General features: G+C 38.9%; 1 protein-coding gene across 1 annotated transcript in view; it reads right to left on the reverse strand.

Moving 5' to 3' along the window:
• Window positions 1-20,786, reverse strand: part of LRP6 (LDL receptor related protein 6) — a 143,099-nt gene that overhangs the window by 19,335 nt on the left and 102,978 nt on the right. The window contains exons 12-17 of the mRNA XM_060194397.1: window positions 20,299-20,625; window positions 9,999-10,201; window positions 7,110-7,321; window positions 5,207-5,397; window positions 2,623-2,832; window positions 137-262 (exon numbers count right to left, since the gene is read on the reverse strand). Coding sequence (XP_060050380.1) covers window positions 137-262; window positions 2,623-2,832; window positions 5,207-5,397; window positions 7,110-7,321; window positions 9,999-10,201; window positions 20,299-20,625 — 1,269 coding nt within the window. The remainder of the gene's footprint in view (window positions 1-136; window positions 263-2,622; window positions 2,833-5,206; window positions 5,398-7,109; window positions 7,322-9,998; window positions 10,202-20,298; window positions 20,626-20,786) is intronic.

A 20,786-nucleotide genomic window follows, 5' to 3' on the forward strand; every position in this document is an offset into this window, starting at 1 on the left:
CAAAAGAATAGAACATAAAAAAAAAAAAATCAAATTAGGAAAAAAAGCAATTTCACTGCCAAACAAATATAAGATGAAGTTACGGAGCATGTTAACTGGCACTTAGCTCTACACAAGAGAATGTTAAGATATTTACCGCCACATGATAACTCATCTTGAAGCAGAACTAAGTGCATAGGGCAAGAGCACCTTGTAGTACCATCTCCTTTTACAAGACAAATATGTGAACAGCCACCATTATCCTGAGCACATGGATGTTGTCCTACAAAAAAAATTAGAAGAAAATATAGAGTCCATTCAAACGAATTATTGACTACTAGAGAAAATGATTTTAGTCTTTATATCTAACTGATAATTCCTATACAATCAATCTATAGAAAAAAGAACAATTGAAAAACCTAATTTTGATCAGACCATTGTTTTTACATACATAAGATGAAGTATTTAAAGATATTTTAAGTAGGCAATTATATGGGTCAAGTTATTTATTTGGGAATAAGAAAAGTTATGAAACTTAAAAAATTGTGAAGAGTAAGGCCTGGATATTATCCTATTTATAATATGAAAACTTCTCAACTCAAAGGTTTAACACAGCTGTGAGGGTGATCTGGCTGCAACTTCTGTCACCCCACTGATAGCCAGGGTTGATTCGGCTGATCCGGCTGGCTAGGTGGGTGTTCCCTTCCTCCCTCACCGCTCCATGTGTGTCCCTCCCAAAGCTGCGTGCACGGTGGAAGAGGACGTCCTTCCCCGAATAGAGATGGACCAGTCTTCGGTCGAGGGTATACGAGTAGCTGAGCTCCCCTGCTAGAACCTCTAAACAAGCTCTCAAAGGTTTAACACAGAAATTCTACCTTTCTAAAAGATATGATTTATACTCAAGTATATTTTAATGAGAAATCCACTTACAAAACTAAAAATGTGCTAGGTAAAAAAAAGCATAAAGTTTTCATAATTCACCATGCAGAGACAATCAAAATCTTTTGCTTGTTCACTTACAAAAGCAACTTTAGGTATTATGAATGTTTAATTTCACACATTTGTGTTCAATAAATGCACAGGTCAGACAATCTTTCAAAGTCTGTCCAGCAAGTTGTATTTAATAAAACCACTGATTTTTCTATTTAGCTTATGTAAAAAGTAATAGCACAATAGCAGTGTCTTCTGTGGGCACCCACTTATGACTAGACTTTAAGCTACACAGCAGTCCTGAGTGTGCGCTGATGAGATTGAGAAAGCCAGTTACTTATAAAGAAACAGTTAAGTTATAAATACAGGTGTCCCAAAACAGACCAGCTACTACATTAGAAAACACCTCCTATATTTAAGGTGTATTCCTCAGTGTTTTCATTCAATAAGACTTTTGTTGAAAAGAAAAGGGGGGAGCGGAAACCAGCGGGTTAAGTGCACGTGGCGCAAAGTGCAAGCACCAGCATTAGGATCCTGGTTCAAGCACCCGGCTCCCCACCTGCTGGGGGGTCACCTTACAAGTGGTGAAGCAGATCTGTAGGTGTCTTTCTCTCCCCTTCTCTGTTTCCCCTCCTCTCTCAATTTCTCTCTGTCCTATCCAACAACAACAACAGCAATGGCAACAATAACAATAATGGCAACAAAGGCAACAAAAATAGGAATAAATGGTCTCCAGAAGCAGTGGATTCATGGTGCAGGCACCAAGTCACATCAATAACCTTGGAGGGGAAAAAAAAAGTAATCTCATTTTCCTAAAGATTGTCAAACATTTAGGGTGGGGAAGGTGAGCTGAAGACAAGAAAATAAAGCATGATAAGCCAACTCTTTGTCATACCTGGGAAATTTCTCAAAAATGAACCTCACTCCTTCAATGGGGAAAAGATGTTTAATTTGCAATAGTTCCCAGATGAATTTGATATAAGTTAAAAATCATAAAAAGTAGGAGTTGGGCAGTAGCGCAGCGGGTTAAGTGCACATGGAGCAAAGCACAAGGACCTGTGTAAAGAACCCGGTTCGAGGCCCCAGCTCCCCACCTGCAGAGGAGTCACTTCACAATCAGTGAAGCAGGTCTGCAGGTATTTGTCTTTCTCTCCCCCCTCTGTCTTCCCCTCCTCTCTCTATTTCTCTCTGTCCTATCCAACAACAACTACAATAACAAAACAAGGGCAACAAAAGGAAATAAACATTTTTTAAAAATCATAAAAAGTGTTTTAAAAAAGAAATTGTAGATGAAAAGTGCAGAAGCTAATGAGGTTAAGAAGCACAAAGAAGGGTCAGGAGGTGGTCCACCAGGTTGAGCACACGTTATGCACGAGGACCCAAGTTTGAGTCACTGCTCCCCACCTGCAGGAGGGAAGCTTTGTGAGTGCTGAAGCAGTGCAGCAGGTGTCTCTCACCCTATCGCCCCATCTCCTCTCAATTACCCTTGGGCCTATCTAATAAAAATGAAAAAAATTTAAAAAGGAAAAGCAATGGCTGCTGGGAATAGTGGATTTGTACTGCTGGCACTGAGCCCCACTGATAACCCTGGAAGCTAAATAAATAAAAAATAAATAAGCAAACAAGCAAGCAAGCACAAAAAGCATCTCAGTCTTATTTCAGTACTGACAAAAGAACTGGACGCTGCAACCAGCATCCCCCACCAGTGCTTACTGTATTCCTGAAGGTTCAGCTCCTTTACTGCATGAATGTCACTAAGCTGGGAAATTCGAGCCTGGACTTTGGTTCTACCCTCTCGACCGGTCATGTCAATTTTTTCAATCATCTGCTGTTGCTTGTCAATCCAATATAGCCAATTTTCAAACACAGTCAGCCCCACAGGCTGCAAGATATTGGAGTCTTCCAGGACTATACGGTTGGCACCTTGGAAAGGAAAACATTCAGAAAAATGCAGGTCAACTCAGTATTTGCTACTGAATAATAGTTAGGTTCTAACAGTACAAAAGAGCAAGTACAAAAAGCTTTTTGGCACAGAGCTTCAAAAACCAAGAAGAAAAGATGTATACCTACCGGAAAATAGACACAGTTGAAAACCAATTACAATCAAAACTAAATACTCTAGTTCATACCAAAGAGGTTAGAAGAATTTTCAAATATTCCTTTTCAAAACAAACTATTTTTCAAGCTATATTTGATGAAAAGCTCTAACATATGTAAGGACTGAAAATGAAACTTCTCGAGATGTGGCAGCGGTGGTGAGCCCAGAGCTGGGTGCTCTCAGTCTCCTACAAGCCACTGGAGGCAGCTGAGAAGAACTCCACCCCTCCCACCTGGCTCCTCAGAACCCAAGAAAATGGCTGCTCCAGAGGGTAGCTGGGTGAAGCTCCACCTCCAGGTAAGAGGTCTGCTACAAAACCCATACACAGAGCCATCCAGACTCTGGAGAGGTGATCTGTTTCATTACTAAACTATAAAAAGTTCTTTTATACAGTGGGCAGAATTTGTATCCGACAATCCTCACAGTTTCTCCCTCATTCAAAAAAGAAAAGAAAAAAAAACTTACGTATCAAGAAAAAAAATTTTCAGTTAAGTAGTGAGTGCTATGAAAGAAAAACTTTAGCTTATACTTAGGGAAAATTCCAGAAAGGGGGGCATACACAATTTTTAACAGATGGAGCAAAGTGGAGAGTTATTCTAGATGAGAAAGCATTTATTATCTAAGTCCTTTGAGATCCATGGGGTAGACACACGCTTAGCTATACTCCCTCCTACGTATGTGCTAAAGTGGCAGTTAAATAGAATTAGGCATGAACCCATAAAAACAAACAGAAGAGCAAAAAAAAAAAAAAAAAACCTTATAAATATATATGCCCGAAAATACAGGAAAAATAATATATCAACAGGATACTAGAGAAAAATGTCTACGCTCAGTGAAGCCAACAACATCCCATACAACTGATGAACTTAAAAAATGACTGTTTTTTAAAAAACATTTATTTATTCCCTTTTGCTGCCCTTGTTGTTTTATTGTTGTAGTAATTATTGTTGTTGTTATTGATATCCTTGTTGTTGGATAGGACAGAGAGAAATAAAGAGAGGAGGGGAAAACAGAGAGGGGTAGAGAAAGATAGAAACCCGCAGACCTGCTTCACCGCCTGTGAAGCAACTCCCCTGCAGGTGAGGAGCCAGGGGTTTGGACTGGGATCCTTATGCCGGTCCTTGCCTTTGCACCACCTGCGCTTAACCCGACTCCCCCCAAAACAACTGTTTTTTAAATGCAATACCGGAGAATGATCCATAGTTATGGACTATGCTCAATACCACTGAGCTGCCTCCCTGGTCCCACTTGATACACTTAAAAAAAAAATCTGCAACAAATTATAAAATAATGTGTAGAAGATATTCTTGTACAAATTCGATCAGTAACTCTATGTGATAATTATCTAAAAGGTACATTTACTGGCAAATTGCCTGTAACAAAGACCTATTAATTTCCACTTTACCAAAGCATGAGAGTCTCCTGCTATTTTTATCATTCTGGCTAAGGTTGGGTATAATCAACTTGAACATAATGCTTCCCACTCAGAGACATAAATAGTATGTTATTTTAATTTCATTCTCTTGACCACTAGTGAAGGTGTTAAGAGCACTGGGACATCAGAAATTAGGGGTAGATTTAACTGTAGATATAGGGCTGCAGGCATCTGAGGAAGTGAAGTACATCTGAAGACAAACTTAGTACTTAATCTGGTTCAAATCAGGATGCAGATATCACCTGAGGTTGATGACTAGCTAATGAAAGACAACAACCTAAATGCACAACTAGACTTTTCTTCAAGTTATGAGAACTAAGAATTTTTCTTTTTTTTTTTTTAAATGGCAGTGACATGATTAGAAATCTTGTTTCAGAAGATTAATTAAGGAATAGAGTATAAACTTTCATGATGGTGGTGGGAATCAGCAGGTAGGACACCAATCAATCATAGACATAAATTCAGGCTAGAGAGGATGAGAATATAAGCCAGAGCAGAAGAATTTGGAAAGGAAAATTAGGTCTATTAGAAATATATTATTTACAGAGCCCAAATCAAGGAAAATGACAAGTTGTTAGGTAACAGAGAGAAGTCATATTGGTGGCTGTGGAAAAAAGTCTTCCTAACCAACTATTGCTATTTTCAGAGAACATAAATGTACAGAAACAAGTAAAAAAATTATACAACAAACAAAAAAAATTGAATGCTATTGATGGGTCATCTCAATAGTTCACATTAAAATAAAGAAACTCATTTCCTGTTACCTGAAAGGTCACTGCTTTCAATTCGTCGGAGATCTGAATCAGCCCAGAAGAGTTTACCCAGTCTGCTATCAAGGGCTAGCGCAATTGGTTTACTTAAGCCAGTGAAAAACAGAACCTCTCGTTCTGTTCCATCCAAAGCAGCCCGTTCAATTTTAGGAGACCTTTCCTGAAGATTGGTAAAATACATATACCTAAGGAGAACGGTGGAAACAATAAATATATCCTAATTATGGAAAATATATACAAGCTGAGCTTATTTGTATTAAGATAAAAAGCAGAATAATATTCTAAATCTTATTTTTTAAATATCTTAGAACATCTTTTTAATAAGAGGTCATGGGATACACGTGCTACTTCACTAACAGTAACAAAAGTTACACAGCATTCTTAAGGAAAGCTAACTTCCATAGATTAATAAAGCAAAGCTTTAGATAAAAGCCTTTTTTAGAATATGATAAAGTAAGTTTAACAAGAAAGCAGTAACCAGAGCTTTTAAAATAACATTTTTAACTTTCAATTTTGTTTATTTCATACTAGTATAAATGCACTTATGAATTATTTCTTATATTTAACTGCTAGAGTAACTCTTGAAATAAGACATTTGCCCGGCTGAATTTCTCATCATTCATTTATATGCAATTAAATTCTAGTTATTACATGCAAATACCTATCTATACCAAATCAAAAATGACACATTTGTTCTCATAAGAAATCAAAGCCCTTGGGGGTCGGGTGGTAGCGCAGTGGGTTAAGTACACATGGGGCAAAGAGCAAATGGCACAAAGCGCAAGGACAGGGGTAAGGACCCCAATTCAAGCTTCCAGCTCCCCACCTGCAGAGGGGTCGCTTCACAAGCGGTGAAGCAGGTCTGCAGGTGTCTTTCCTCCTCTCCTCTCTGTCTTCCTGTCCTCTCTCGATTTCTCTGTCCTAACAACAATGACAACAATGATAATAACAACAACAACGATAAACAACATTAGCAATAAAAAGGGAAAAATTCATGTTAAGTGAAATAAGTCAGAAACAGATGGATGAATATGGGATGATCTCACTTTCAGGCAGAAGTTGAAAAACAAGATCAGAAAAAAAAAAAAAAAAAAAAAAAACAAGTAGAACCTGAAATGGAATTGGCGTATCGCACCAAAGTAAATGACTCTGGAGTGGGGGTGGGTGGGTGGGGATAATACAGGTCCAAGAAGGATGACAGAGGACCTAGTGGAGGTTGTATTGTTATATGGGAAACTGGGGAATGTTATGCATGTACAAACTACTGTATTTACTGTTGACTGTAAAACATTAATTCCCCAATAAAGAAATAAAAAAATTAAATTAAATTAAAAAAAAAGGGAAAAAATAGCCTCCAGGAGCAGTGGATTCATAGTGCAGGCACCAAGCCCCAGCAATAACCTTGGAGGCAAAAAAAAAAAAAAAAATCAAAGCCTGAACAGAAATATGTAAGACTGGGGAAAAAAAGAAAAAAAGAAGAGTCAAGTATCAGGTGAACCAGAAAGGCCTAAGATTAAGTAGGCAGGAATAAGTATAGAGTGCTAGGTATTCAGGGGAGAGAAGGGAAATTGTATCTGGCTGGGGGTAGGGGGTGGGGGGGGGGACAGAATAGGTGTAAATCGAGTTGTAAACATTGTAACGTACATGGCCGATCAAATGGTCTTAGAAGCCTGTGCAGAATTTGGAACTAAGAAAAAGTGAGTAAGGAAGATACTCTAGACAGTAAATTTAGAGAGCATATATACAAAGATATTATTTAAAAAAAAAAAAAAGGAGGGGCATGCAGACAGAGAATCCAACTTTTCCCTTAAGCACAAGATACTTAAAGGCAGACAAGGGAAGCTGATTAGGGTCTCATATATCAAAACTTTTTCCCAACACCACAGTGATGACATACCCTTTCTCTGGGTTTACCACAATGGCCCGAGGTCTGTCTTGCTCTCCTTTCAGCACCACTCCAACTGGTTTTCCATCTAATCTTGTTACATTAATGACATTGGTGGCCTCACAAGTCCAGTAGATGTAGCGGCTGTAAATATCAATGCTGAGATCATACGGCTGTAAATCTGAGTTCTGATTTGGAACTGAGCTCATAACAACAGTAAAGCCCTAGGGAAAGAAAGAGACACACACTAGAAAATAAGATTCCAGGGAACCCTGAGGCAGTCAGTCACAAAGCATATAGTATGCTTATGCCATCACATGAACACCTGAGAAGGAATTCTTTTAAGTCCTGAAGGAGTATTTATAGTCAACCTATTTCTCTTAAAAAGAAAGCAATGTGCTTCTTTGTCAATATGCATTTTATTTGTTCCCACTGTTCCCAGTGCTATTGTGACTTGAAGCCAGAGACTGGACACCATAACAGGTGCTCTAAGAACCAGAGAGTATACCGATCAGAGATGGGAACAAGACAGGGGCAACTGTCTTCTTTAAAATGAACACATTTGGGAGTCTGGCGGTAGTGCAGCGGGGTAAGCACACGTGGTGCAAAGCTCAAGGACCAGCAGAAAGATCCTGGTTTGAGCCCCCGGCTCCCCACCTGTAGGGGAGTCACTTCACAGGCGGTGAAGCAGGTCTGCAGGTGTCTTTCTCTCTCCCTCTCTGTCTTCCCCTCCTCTCTCCATTTCTCTCTGTCTTATCCAACGACAACATCAATAACAACAACAATGGCAACAAAAGGGAAAATAAATAAAATTTTAAAAATATTTAAAAATAAATTTAAAAAATGAACACATTTGTGCCTAGAACAACACCCTAGAAATATGTCAGGACAAAGTGCCAAGGGCAATTTTACATTTGTCATTTGGCAATTCTTGATTGTCACATCTGATCAGTAGAGGCAAAGAGTGCTGTTAAAATTCTAATCTGTGGTCCAGCCCTCTATAAAGAATTATGCAGTTCAAAGTCAACAGTGCTGATATTAAGAACCTTTGCTCTAAAGACAACAGCTACAAACCAAATCTATCAATCATTTTAATCTTCAAATCCACACACAAAAATTACATTTACAATGCCAACCAAACAGAGAGGCTTTGTTCACCTGTTCTACCAGAAGAAATTGTTTTATTTGCCCCGGATCTCTGGATTAATTTATTCTTTAATGAGATTATCACATTTATTTTCTGTGCCTTTGGCTACATAATTCCAAGGCTAATTCTTTTTTTTCTTTTTTTAAACATTTTTTTTTATGTATTATTTATTTATTCTCTTTTGTTGCCCTTGTTTAATTGTAGTTGTTATTGATGTGGTGTCGTTGTTAGATAGGACAGATAGAAATGGAGAGAGGAGGGGAGGATAGAGAGAGGGGAGAGAAAGATAAGATGCCTGTAGACCTGCTTTACTGCTTGCGAAGTGACCTTCCCTACAGGTGGGGAGCCGGGGGCTCGAACCGTGGTCCTTGCTCTTTGCACCACATGTGCCTAACTCGCTGCGCTACCACCCGACTCCCTGCTAATTCTTACTTATTAGCAATTAGCTTTGTTCTGACCCCCACAGGGTAAGGTACACCTACTATACACCTATGTCATCATACCCCTAAGTGATTCCCTACAAGTCCTAAATATTGATATATCATCACCTATTCTTTTTGTGCAACTAGTCATAGTAAATAGTAATTTACTCTCCCTACATTTTAAAATATCATATTTCATATGGTTATACATCTATATACTGTTTACTTTTAAAATATTTTATTTATTTATGGGATAGAGATAGTGAGAAATCAAGGAGGAGCTAAGAGAGATAAGGGAGATAGAGTGGGAGACAGAGAGACACCTGCAGCACTGCATCACCACTTGCAAAACTTGCCCTCTGTAGGTGGAGACTGGGGGCCTGAACCCAGGTCCTTGTAGACTGGAGCATTTGTTCTCAAACAGGTGCACCACCACCCAGTCTTAATCTCTCTACAGTTTTAATACATTCAAATATCTAACTTATTAACATGACTGCTATAAAGATGACAAATAATTCCTTAAAATAGTCCCAATCTAAGACTGCTTAATCATGGAAAGAAAACAAAAAAGGTGGTAGTGGTATGTAAATTTTCATCTAGGTATGTAAGCAAAGCTAAGATTTGGTGATAATATTTCCATTCTCATCCCACAACACCAAATTATATTTTTGCCCCAAAGAAAAAGCATTACTAATTAGTGATTACATATCCAAAATACTTTTAATTTTACTAGAATTATGTATATTTTCTATCCTTTGACCCTTTAAAGTAAGAGTTAGCTAGTAATGTAACTATTATTTATTGAGTCACTAACTATGTAGAAGGTAGTGTGCTTTGCAAGTTCTTCCTGCAACAGTTAATAATCCTAGGAGAGCTAAAGCCAGAGCAGGTCAAAGGTCTATCTCACTTCAAAGCTTTCAGTCTGCTATATAAATACAACTGCAACAATAACAAAATGAACAAACAAATCTGTACCAGAGTCTTGAAGGTGGCACAGTGAGCAGGGCACTGAACTTGAAAGCATAAGACTCCCAGTTCGATCCCTGGCATCCCTTGTGCCAAAGTGATGTTTTGGTGTTCTCTCTCTCCCTCATGTTAATAAATCAATCACACTGAATCACAAATAGGAACAAATGAACCCTGTATTGATGCGTATGACAGAAAAGACAATGATTCTAATTAAAAAGTAACCCTTATATAATTTTTATTACAAGCACATTATCAAACAATTGTTAACACAAAGGTGTCTAGGAGGAAAAAAAAAGTTTCTGAGGTCCAGAAATTCAGTTTCTGGGCAAAATAAATGGGTCTGGAACTAAGCCTCGAAATTACCTGACTGCCATCTTCTTGTGCTTTGCGGATCAAGTTTTGCCGGGAGTCAATCCAGTAGAGCTGCTTGTCCAGTGGGTCATAGTCAATGGCACGGACATTCCGAAGGCTGTGGATAGGAAGGATGATGTCAGGGCTCTGCTGCTCATCAATCACCATGCGGTTGATGGCGCTCTTTTGGCTGAAGAGCAGGAAAGTAGTCGGAGCTTAGAGGGAGAAAAAAAGCAAATTGGAAACATGTTACTCTGGTGACTGCAGCCCTTAAAGCTCTAACCAGCCTGCGCTCTAAATCTCGTACAAAACATATTTATCTACATGTGCAAGAGGTAAGGGTGAGGACGAAATCCTTTATCACACTTCCAGACACTGCAAGATGGCACTTATCTGCATCCTGGATAAGCTCCCAATTTCAGAACTACCTCATCTGCTTTTCCCCATCTTCTCCAAAGTATCAGATTCACTGAGGATAAACAAAATTCTCATACCAAGTGAATGTTCCTACTCCTCTACAATCTATTCTTGTGGGTGGCAGTAAGTCAAGAGTGTCCATAGGTCAAAGGAGAAAACTCCAAGACCAGTCTTAGTCCTCTCACTATTTAGTGACCCGATTTTAACTGAGGCATTTATCATCTCAGAAGCAAAGCTGACTCAGCTCTAATGTAAGGTTATAGCTATTTTGCCACATTCATTAAGTTGCTGTAAGAGTTTTACAATGTAGGGGCTGGGAGGTAGCTCGGGTTAAGCATACAAGGCACAAAGAGCAAGGACGGTGTAAGGATCCTGGTTCAAGCCCCCGGTTCCCCACCTGTAGGGGTGTGCGCACATCACAAGTGGTGAAGCAGGTCTGCAGGTGTCTATCTTTCACTCCCCCTCTGTCTTCCCCTCCTCTCTCTATTTCTCTCTGTCTTATCCAGCAACAACAACAATTAACAACAATAATGATAAACAAGATCAACAAAAAGGAAAAAAATAGCCTCCAGGAACAGTGGATTCATAATGCAGGCACTGAGCCCCAGTGATAACCCTGGAGGCACCAAAAAATAAAAAATAAAAAGAATTTTAAAATGTAAGTAAAAATGCTTTTAAAGGTTGTATGATATATATAAGTGTAAAACAAAAATAACAATCATAAACTTGATTTAATAAAAATTAAGAACCTCTTCTACCCTCATGCAGATATGGGCTGATTTTGCATTGCAGTATGTATGTGACAACTACAGGGAGAGGGAACTAGTGAAAAAAAAAAAAAATCACACACAAAATAGTCATAAATACCTTAGATTCATTTACTCTAATCATAAGATACCTGGTGTTATGTATTCACTAAAAAGTTTCTATCTGATGCTAAATTTATGAAATTGGTAACTACAACAGACATTTCCTTTTACCAGGGAATAAACCTCTGATTCATCATTAATGAAGAAAAACATCTGGGAAAATATTTGACAGTTCTACCAACAACTTTAATAAATAGCGTATTTTAAAAACCTTATTGAAATATGCAGTCTCTTGGTGCTCAATTACTACCTAATTCCACCAGAATCCTTTTCTCTCTCAAGGATATAACATAAATTGCCAGGGAGGAACTCTTTGCTTTATTTTCCACTAAGATCCATTCTTTACCATTTAATTATTTGTGGTCTCTGATTTATCTTACATTACCATCTAAATATATAGTGGCTTCAATTCCAAAGAAACTTATTGACACTTAGAAAGAAATGTGGGGGAGTGGGGCGGTAGCGCAGCAGGTTAAGTGTACGTGGTGCATAGTGCAAGGACCAGCATTCCTGGTTGGAGCCCCTAGCTCCCCACCTGCAGGGGAGTTGCTTCACAAGCGGTGAAGCAGGTCTGCAGGTGTCTGTCTTTCTCTCCCCTTGTCTTCCCCTCCTCTCTCGGTTTCTCTCTGTCCTATCCAACAACAATGACATCAATAACAACAACTACAACAAGGGCAATAAAAGGGAATAAATAAACAAATATTTTTTAAAGAAGAAAGAAAATTGGTACGTACAGCACTAAACTTCTGCAATACTTAAGTTCTTCAAGGGCCAAAAGTCCACAACAATCTTGGAAGATTTAGACAGTATCCCAATAACTGCACTGGAACTCCCCAGTATCTGGAGTCACTCGCATATTGATTTATAACAACTTCTGACAAGTTTAGTAGAGCCTATTACTTGTGTAGTAAAAACACATCACAACAAAGTAGACACTGAGTCTCTCATCTTCTTTAAAAGTATAGATTTGGGGGGCTACAGAGCAGCAGCAGTAGCTGTGTTTCTCTCCTCTCCTCTCCCGTGTCAACTAGGAATACCAAAGGAGAACACCTGGGACCACAACAAGACAGGACTAGAACGACTTCAGGAACCCACCAAATCACTGGTGAGTGCAAACACATCTGGCTCATGAACAGAGAGGAGCCTAGGGAGAGATTAAGTGGCTGGTAACAGTCTAGCAGTTTACCAGTTGAGACACCACCTCCAGTCTGTTTCACCAACAAAAAGACGGCTGAAGAGAGGAGAGGATTCCCTAAGACTCACCAAATGCAACTGTGAGTCTCCAATGATATTGCCCTCAGAATCTGGAGCAAGGTGAGTGGGGGGTGGGCCTGAGCTGATACCAGGGGACAGAGAACTAACGAGAAAACTCAGGAGATCTATACCTTGGTGGCCAAACAGTGGAGCTGTGAGAGTCTCTTTGCATAACCACTGGATTATCTCTGGCCCACTCTGCTTTATCTCTTGGTCTGGAGTCAGTGATTAAGCTAAAAAGCCTACTTATAGTTTAAAATCCCTCAGGCTCCCAAAGCCAACAGGGAAGAAAAAGAAGATTTTAAACCACTGTGCTCCAACCCCGGGATTAAAATAATATTGAAACAACTGTCAATTTCCACAGCTGTGAACCCTTTAATTACCTTAGGCACAAGTCAATCCAGGCAAGAGTGATCAGTAATTTGTAAAGTACTGAGAGAGGGACTTCATAAGATACTATATAAAATGGTTAAACCAAAAAGAAGAAATACTGGAGAAATGAACCAGGACAAGAGTCCAGCTAAAAGTCCCCCAAAAGTTGAAGCACAAAATAATGAGATCAACACCCAAACACTAGTAAAGGAAATAATCACAGGAGTGAGTAAAGAGTTTGAAAGAATTGTCATCAGAAATGCAGAAATAACAAATGAGACTCTGGAAGAAAGCACTAATTATCTTAAGGTTATTAGAGAGCTGAAAGCTGAAATAGCTAAGCTAAGAACACAACTAGCTGAAAAAGCTAAAAAGTATCAGAATAGGGTAACAAAATAGATGAACTCCAGAAAACAGTAGAGGGGAGAGAGAATAGAATCAATGAGACTCAAGACAGAATTATTCCAAGATCGAGGAAGAATTAGAGACTAGTAAAAAAGAAGTAAGAGATCTCAAAAAGAGATTAAGAGATACTGAAAACAACAACAGAGACCTATGGGATGACTTCAAAAGAAATAATATACATACTATTGGCTTACCAGAGGAAGAAAGAAAGTGAGGGGAAGAAAGCATTCTTCAGGACATAAAAGCTGAGAAATTCTCTAGTCTAGACAACATAAAAGACTTAAAGGCTCAAGCAGCACAGAGGGTTCCAAACAGAATTAATCCAGTCTTAAAGACACCAAGGCATATCATATTTAGAATGGAAAGCAATAAGGATAAAGAAAGGATACTGAAGGCTGCAAGAGAAAAACAAAGAGTCACCTATAGAGGAAAACCCGTAAGATTAGCAGCAGACTTCTCCACACAAACACTACAGGCCAGAGGAAAATGGCAAAATGTCTATTGAGTACTCAATGAGAAAGGCTTTCAACCAAGACTACTGTTTCCTGATAGACTGTCATTAGGACTAGATGAAGGCATAAAAACCTTCTTAGACAAGCAACAGTTGAAAGAATCAACTATCACCAAGCCTTCCCTGAAGGAAGTTCTGAAAGTTCTCCTATAAACAGTCAAACCACCATAAATATGCCATCTATCAGAATACTCTAAAACTCTACAAGAATGGCGTTACAATATCTCCAATCTTTGATACCAATAAATGTCAATGGCTTGAATTCACCTATTAAAAGGCACAGAGTAGGAAGATGGACCAGAAAACACAACCCAACAATATGCTGTCTACGGGAAACCCACCTAACTCAACAAGACAAATGCAGACTCAAAGTGAAAGGGTGGAAAATTATCATAGAAGCCAGTGGCCCAGGAACAGCTATTCTCATATCTGACACGATAGACTTTAAAATCAACAAAATTAAAAAACATAGGGATGGACACTTCTTAATGCTCAGAGGATCAGTCAATCAAGAGGACTTAACAATTATTAATATCTATGCACCCAATGAGAAGACATCTAAATACATCAAACATCTACTGAAAGAGCTACAACAATATATTAACAGTAACACAGTAATAGTAGGGGACTTCAACAACCCACTCTCTCAATTTGACAGATCATCCAAGCAGAAAATCAATAAAGACATGAGGGAGCTAACTGAGGAGATAGATAAACTAGAACTATTGGACATTTTCAGAATCATTCATCCCAAGAAACTGGAATACACATTCTACTCAAGTCCACATGGGTCATTCTCAAGGATAGACCATATGTTAGGCCACAAAGACAGCATGCTCAGCAAATTCAAGAGCATTGAAATCATCCCAAGCATCTTCTCAGACCTCAGTGGAATTAAACTAACACTTAACAATCAACAAAGGATTAGTAATAGTCCCAAAATGTGGAAGCTCAACAAGAGTACACTCCTTAAAAACTACTGGGTCAAACAGAAAATAAAGGAAGAAATCAAAATGTTTCAAGAGTTCAATGACAATGAAGACACAAGCTATCAAAATATTTGGGACACATTTAAGGCAGTACTGAGAGGGAAGTTCATAGCCATACAAGTACACATGAGGAAACAAGAAAAAGCACAAATAAACAGCCTGATAGAAAAAGAAGGAGGAGGGGGGAGAGAAGGAGGAGGAGGGGAGGAGGAGGAGGAGGAGGAGGAGAAGCAGAAGCAGCAGCAGCGGCGGCGGCGGCGGCGGCGGCGGCGGCAGCAGAAGAAGAAGAAGAAGAAGAAGAAGAAGAAGAAGAAGAAGAAGAAGAAGAAGAAGAAGAAGAAGGGAACCCTAAAGCAACCAGAAAGACAGAAATCACTAAAGTTAGGGCAGAAATCAATAACACCGCAGAAATTAAATATATTATGTGAGACTTCTTTGAAGAACAACTATATGCCACCAAGCTAGATAACCTGGAAGAAATGGATGATTTCCTAGATACCTATGAACTTCCAAAATTAAGTAAAGAGAAACTAGATAACATGAACAGGACCATCAAAGCTAATAAAATTGAAATAGTTATCAAAAATCTTCCCAAAAATTAAAGTCTTGGACCAGATGGTTTTACAAATGAATTCTACAAAACCTTCAAAGAAGAACTAATACCACTACTTTTAAAAGTCTTCCAGAAGATTGAAGACAATGGAATGATCCCTTCCAGCTTCTATGAAGCCAGCATCACTCTGATACCAAAAGCAGACAGGGAAACAACCAAAAAAGAAAACTACAGACCAATATCTCTGATAAATATAGATGCTAAAATATTGAACAAAATTCTAGCCAACCAATACAGCAGTCTATTAAAAAGATTGTTCATCATGACCATGTGGGGTTTATCCCAGGCATGCAGGTTGATTTAATATACATAAGTCAATCAACGTGATCTACCACATCAATAAAAGCAAGACCAAAAACCATATGGTCATATCAACAGATGCAGAGAAAGTCTTTGACAAAACACAACATCCCTTTATGATCAAAACACTACAAAAAATGGGAATAGATGGAAAATTCCTGAAGATAGTGGAGTCTGTATATAGCAAACCTACAGCCAATATCATACTCAATGGTGAAAAACTGGAAGCATTTCCCCTCAGATCAGGTACTAGATAGGGCTGCCCACTATCACCATTACTATTCAACATAGTGTTGGAAGTTCTTGCCATAGCAATCAGGCAGGAGCAAGGAATTAAAGGGATACAGACTGGAAGAGAAGAAGTCAAACTCCCCCTATTTGCAGGTGACATGATAGCATACATAGAAAAACCTAAGGAATCCAGCAAGAGGCTTTTGGAAATCATCAGCCAATACAGTAAGGTGTCAGGCTACATAATTAACATTCAAAAGTCAGTGGCATTCCTCTATGCAAACAGTAAGTTTGAAGAAGCTGAAATCCAAAAATCAATTCCTTTTACTAAACAAAAAACAATAAAATATCCAGGAATAAACCCAACCAAAGAAGTGAAAGACTTGTATCCTGAAAATTATGAGTCACTACTCAAGGAAATTGAAAAAGACACAAAGAAGTGGAAAGATATCCCATGTCATGAGTTGCAAGAATTAACATAATCAAAATGAATATACGATCCAGAGCCATATACAAATTTAATGCTATCCCCATCAAGATCCCAACCACATTTTTTAGGAGAATAGAACAAATGCTATAAATGTTTATCTGGAACCAGAGAAGACCTAGAATTGCCAAAACAATCTTGAAAAGAAAGAACAGAACTGGAGGCATCACACTCTCAGATCTCAAATTGTACTGTAGAGCCGTTGTCATCAAAACTGCTTGGTACTGAAACGTGAATAGACACACTGACCAGTGAAATAGAAGTGAGAGCTGAGAAGTAAGTCCCCACACCTATGGACATCTAATATTTGACAAAGGTGCCCAGACTATTAAATGGGGAAAGCAGAGTCTCTTCAACAAATGGTGTTGGAAAAAAGGGTTCATACATGCAGAAGAATGAAACTGAATCACTATATTTCATCAAATACAAAAGTAAATTCCTAGTGTATCAATGACTTGAATGTTAGACCAGAAACTATCAGATATTTAGAGGAAAATATTGGCAGAACTCTTTTCCACATAAATTTTAAAGACATCTTCAATGAAACGAATCCAATTACAAAGAAGACTAAGGCAAGCATAAACCTATGGGACTAGATCAAATTAAGAAGCTTCTGCACAGCAAAAGAATCCACTACCCAAACCAAGAGACCCCTCACAGAATGAGAGAAGATCTTTACATGCCACACATCAGACAAGAGACTAATAACCAATATATATAAAGAGCCTGCCAAACTCAACCCCACAAGAAAACAAATGACCCCATCCAAAAATGGCGAGAGGACATGGACAGAGTATTCACCACAGAAGAGATCCAAAAGGCCAAGAAACACATGAAAAAATGCTCCAAGTCTCTGTCAGAAAAATGCAAATAAAGACAACAATGATAAGATACCACTTCACTCCTATGAGAATGTTATACATCAGAAAAAGTAAGAGCAGTAAATGCCGGAATGGTTGTGGGGTCAAAGGAACCCTCCTGCACTGCTGGTAGGAATGTAAATTGGCCCAACCTCTGTGGAGAACAGTCTCAAGAACTCTCAGAAGGCTAGAAATGGACCTACCCTATGATCCTGCAATTCCTCTCCTGGGAGTATATCCTAAGGAACCCAATACACCCATCCAAAAAGATCTGTGTACACATATGTTCTTAGCAGCACAATTTGTCTCATGGGGATATGAGTTCCATGTGGGCATTTCACTCACTGCTAAAGTCTTCACTGGGTAGAATGCCCGACATGCAAAAGGTATTCAATAAACATTCAGTGCAAGTATAAATGAAACGTGTATTAGGTTTTAACTAAGAGGAGCCAGACTACCTTAGAGGTAGTTGATGTTCTCTTAGAAGTCCTATAGCCATGGTTTCCAAGAAAGTAAATCTATTTCAGAAAGGAGGGAAGAAAAAGAAACAAGGGTTGGGAGAAACAGCATAATGGTTCTGCAAAAGACTTGTACACCTGAGAATCTGAGGTCCCGGGCCAATCCCCAGCAGCACCATAAGCCACAGCTGAGCAGTGCTCTGTGGTCTTTCTCCCTTTTATATCCTTCTCTCAATAAATTAAAATATAGAAAAAAGAAACATACTTTTAGATTTCCAACACACTGTACATCTTAGATTTTGTAAACCATCACCTCCATTTTATAGATGGGCAAGCTGAGGCTTAGAAAAAGGTGGTTAATTTCTCCAAGATCACAAAGCTATTGAGTAGATCACAGTGCTCTTTCAAATCCTGCCCTCCTCCTTCTGGATTCTGCCTTGGAATCTAATATACCTCTACATAGACACAGTATCACTATAAAAAGGGGACATAACAAGAGACCTCTTGAAGGTCTGTTGATAGAACATTCAGCACTAACTACTCATAGCTTAAGGAGCAAAAACAACAATCATCTTACATGGGTTTTCCATATTTTATTGGTGTCCACCCTCTATGAGTACTACCCTCATTTTCTACTTCCATTCAGAGTTTGTGAGAAACATGTCTAGATTACACTACTTTCCTTCAATCACCTTTTGGTTATCTCTGAATTTAGCCATCTGCCTTTTCAAAATGTACTTTGGCACTTTCACGCTATAGCCAACAGAGCTAAGTGTGAGAGGTTACACCGGACTCACAAAATCTAATGATTTGTTCTGTCCCTTTAGAGAAAAAGTTTGCTGGTTCTAGCTCTACAATTTCCTTTAAACATAAATGACACCTATTTCAAAATACATGCTGGCCAGCCCTGAAATCAGTACCTTCAACCCCACTTTACTCCTGACATCTGGAACTCGACTAAATACTTCAGAGGTCTGTTTCAATATCCCATATATAGATTAATAAAGATCATCTTCCCATCCAGTCTTCCTCATTTACTTTTCTTTCTGACATGCAACCATTAATGAGTTCTATTCATACTAGCTTTAATATCTTCCTTGAATTCATTTTTTCCCTCTCCTCACCACTGTCACTGGCACAAAGCCAACCTGTAAAACTGTAACTCTAACTGACTTGTGCTGTTAGAACAGAGCTGAGTTATTGCTCATTTACTTTTCACAGCAATCCTACAACAGCACTACTACTATTCCCTTGTATAGATGAGAAAAATCAAGGCTTAAAGTACCATGATTTTCTTTAGTAATACACAAAACTACTTTATGATAGTCATGATAGTCTCTAGTCACTGAGTATTTATCAGAAGAACTAAACCTACCTCTATATACACAAAACATGTGCTCTTATCATTGGAATGCCCCAGCCCTTAACGCACTAAACTTGATGCTTATGTTCTCTTTAAAAACTAAAGCCTTGGGGGTCAAGTGGTAGCACCGCAGCAGGTTAAGTGCAGGTGGCGCAAAGCACAAGGACTGGCCAAAGGATCCCGGTTCGAGCCCCCAGCTCCCCACCTGCAGGGGGGTTGATTCATAAGCAGTGAAGCAGTCTGCAGGTGTCTATCTCTCTCCTCCTGTCTTCCCCTCCTCTCTCCATTTCTCTCTGTCCTATCCAACAACAACATCAATAAGAACAATAATAACAACAACCATACAATGACAAAAAACAACAAGGACAGCAAAAGGGGAAAAAATAGCCTCCAGGAGCAGTAGATTCGAAGGAGCCCGTAGAGGCAAAAAAAAAAAAGGCTAAAGGGCTCAGGAAATAGTATACCTGATACAGTATATCATGAATAGTATGGGACTACACAGAAGACCAGGCAATACTGTGGTGTCTCTCTTTCCTGCTTGTTTCTCCCTCTCTCCTCTCTCAGTGAAAAAAAAAAGGGGGGCTTGGGAAGCTACATAGCACTATCACTTAAGTGCAAAAAACTGAACTTGTTCTCGGGCAGAATGAATCAAAAAAAAAAAAAAAAAAAAAAAAAAGACATGTATAGTATGCATGCAGTCTTTCTCTCAGTGAAGGTATAAAAATTTTACTGCCAGGACCGGGTGGTGGCGCACCTGGTTGAGCGCACACATTACAGTGTGTAAGGACCAGGTTCAAGTCCCCAGTCCCCACCTGCAGGGGAAAGCTTTGTGAGTGGTAAAGTAGTGCTGCAGGTGTCTCTCTTTCTCTCTCCATCTCTATCACCCCCTTCCCTCTTAAATTCTGGTTGTCGCTATCCAATAAATAAATAAAGATAATAAAAAGTTGAAAAAAAAAGATTTTAGAAAAAATTTACTTCCCCTTTTCTGTAACATCAAATAGTTACTATCAAACAAACAAGATTTTAAAAGTCTAGCTTTTTTTTTTTTTTTTTGCTTTGATTAGCAAAGAATCAACTCTGGACTTCTACAACTTTTTACTCTAGAAAGAACACAAACTACAGACTTTCCGAAATTCTGCTTCCTAATGTTAGTGTGCTTTAGGGAGGAATGCATGCAGCTTACCACTGCAAGTCCTATTGTCAGCATTAAGAGAGTAGTGGGCAGGGCATCCACAAACAAAACCTCCAATGGGCACAGCCAAGCAGAGGTGGGAGCAGTGCCCATTGCTGGAAGCACACTCATTCCATCCTGCCTGCCGAGAGGAGTGAAAGACGAGGATGTCCATCACATAATCCAAATGGCCCTGAATGATGGTGCGGTTTTGGCCACTGGTTTTGTTGGCACGCTCAATGCTGCGTCGGCTCCAGTCCGTCCAGTAGATGTAATCTTGGTACTGAGTTAAACCAAAAGGATGAGGCAAGTCATCTGCTATAACTTCACGGTTGAGTCCTATTTTTGGAAAGGCAATGACAGGGGAGAAGTAGAAGGGTAAAATATGTGAGAATATAAGAGTCACTGTTGGCAAAATAAACAGAAAAAGGGGACATGTAAAATACAACATTTGTAAGTGATTTGAAATACAACAATTTATTTAAGGGCAATCCTAAAAC

The sequence above is a fragment of the Erinaceus europaeus genome, chromosome 7 (assembly GCF_950295315.1).
Source record: "Erinaceus europaeus chromosome 7, mEriEur2.1, whole genome shotgun sequence".
In the NCBI taxonomy this organism is placed as follows: domain Eukaryota; kingdom Metazoa; phylum Chordata; class Mammalia; order Eulipotyphla; family Erinaceidae; genus Erinaceus; species Erinaceus europaeus.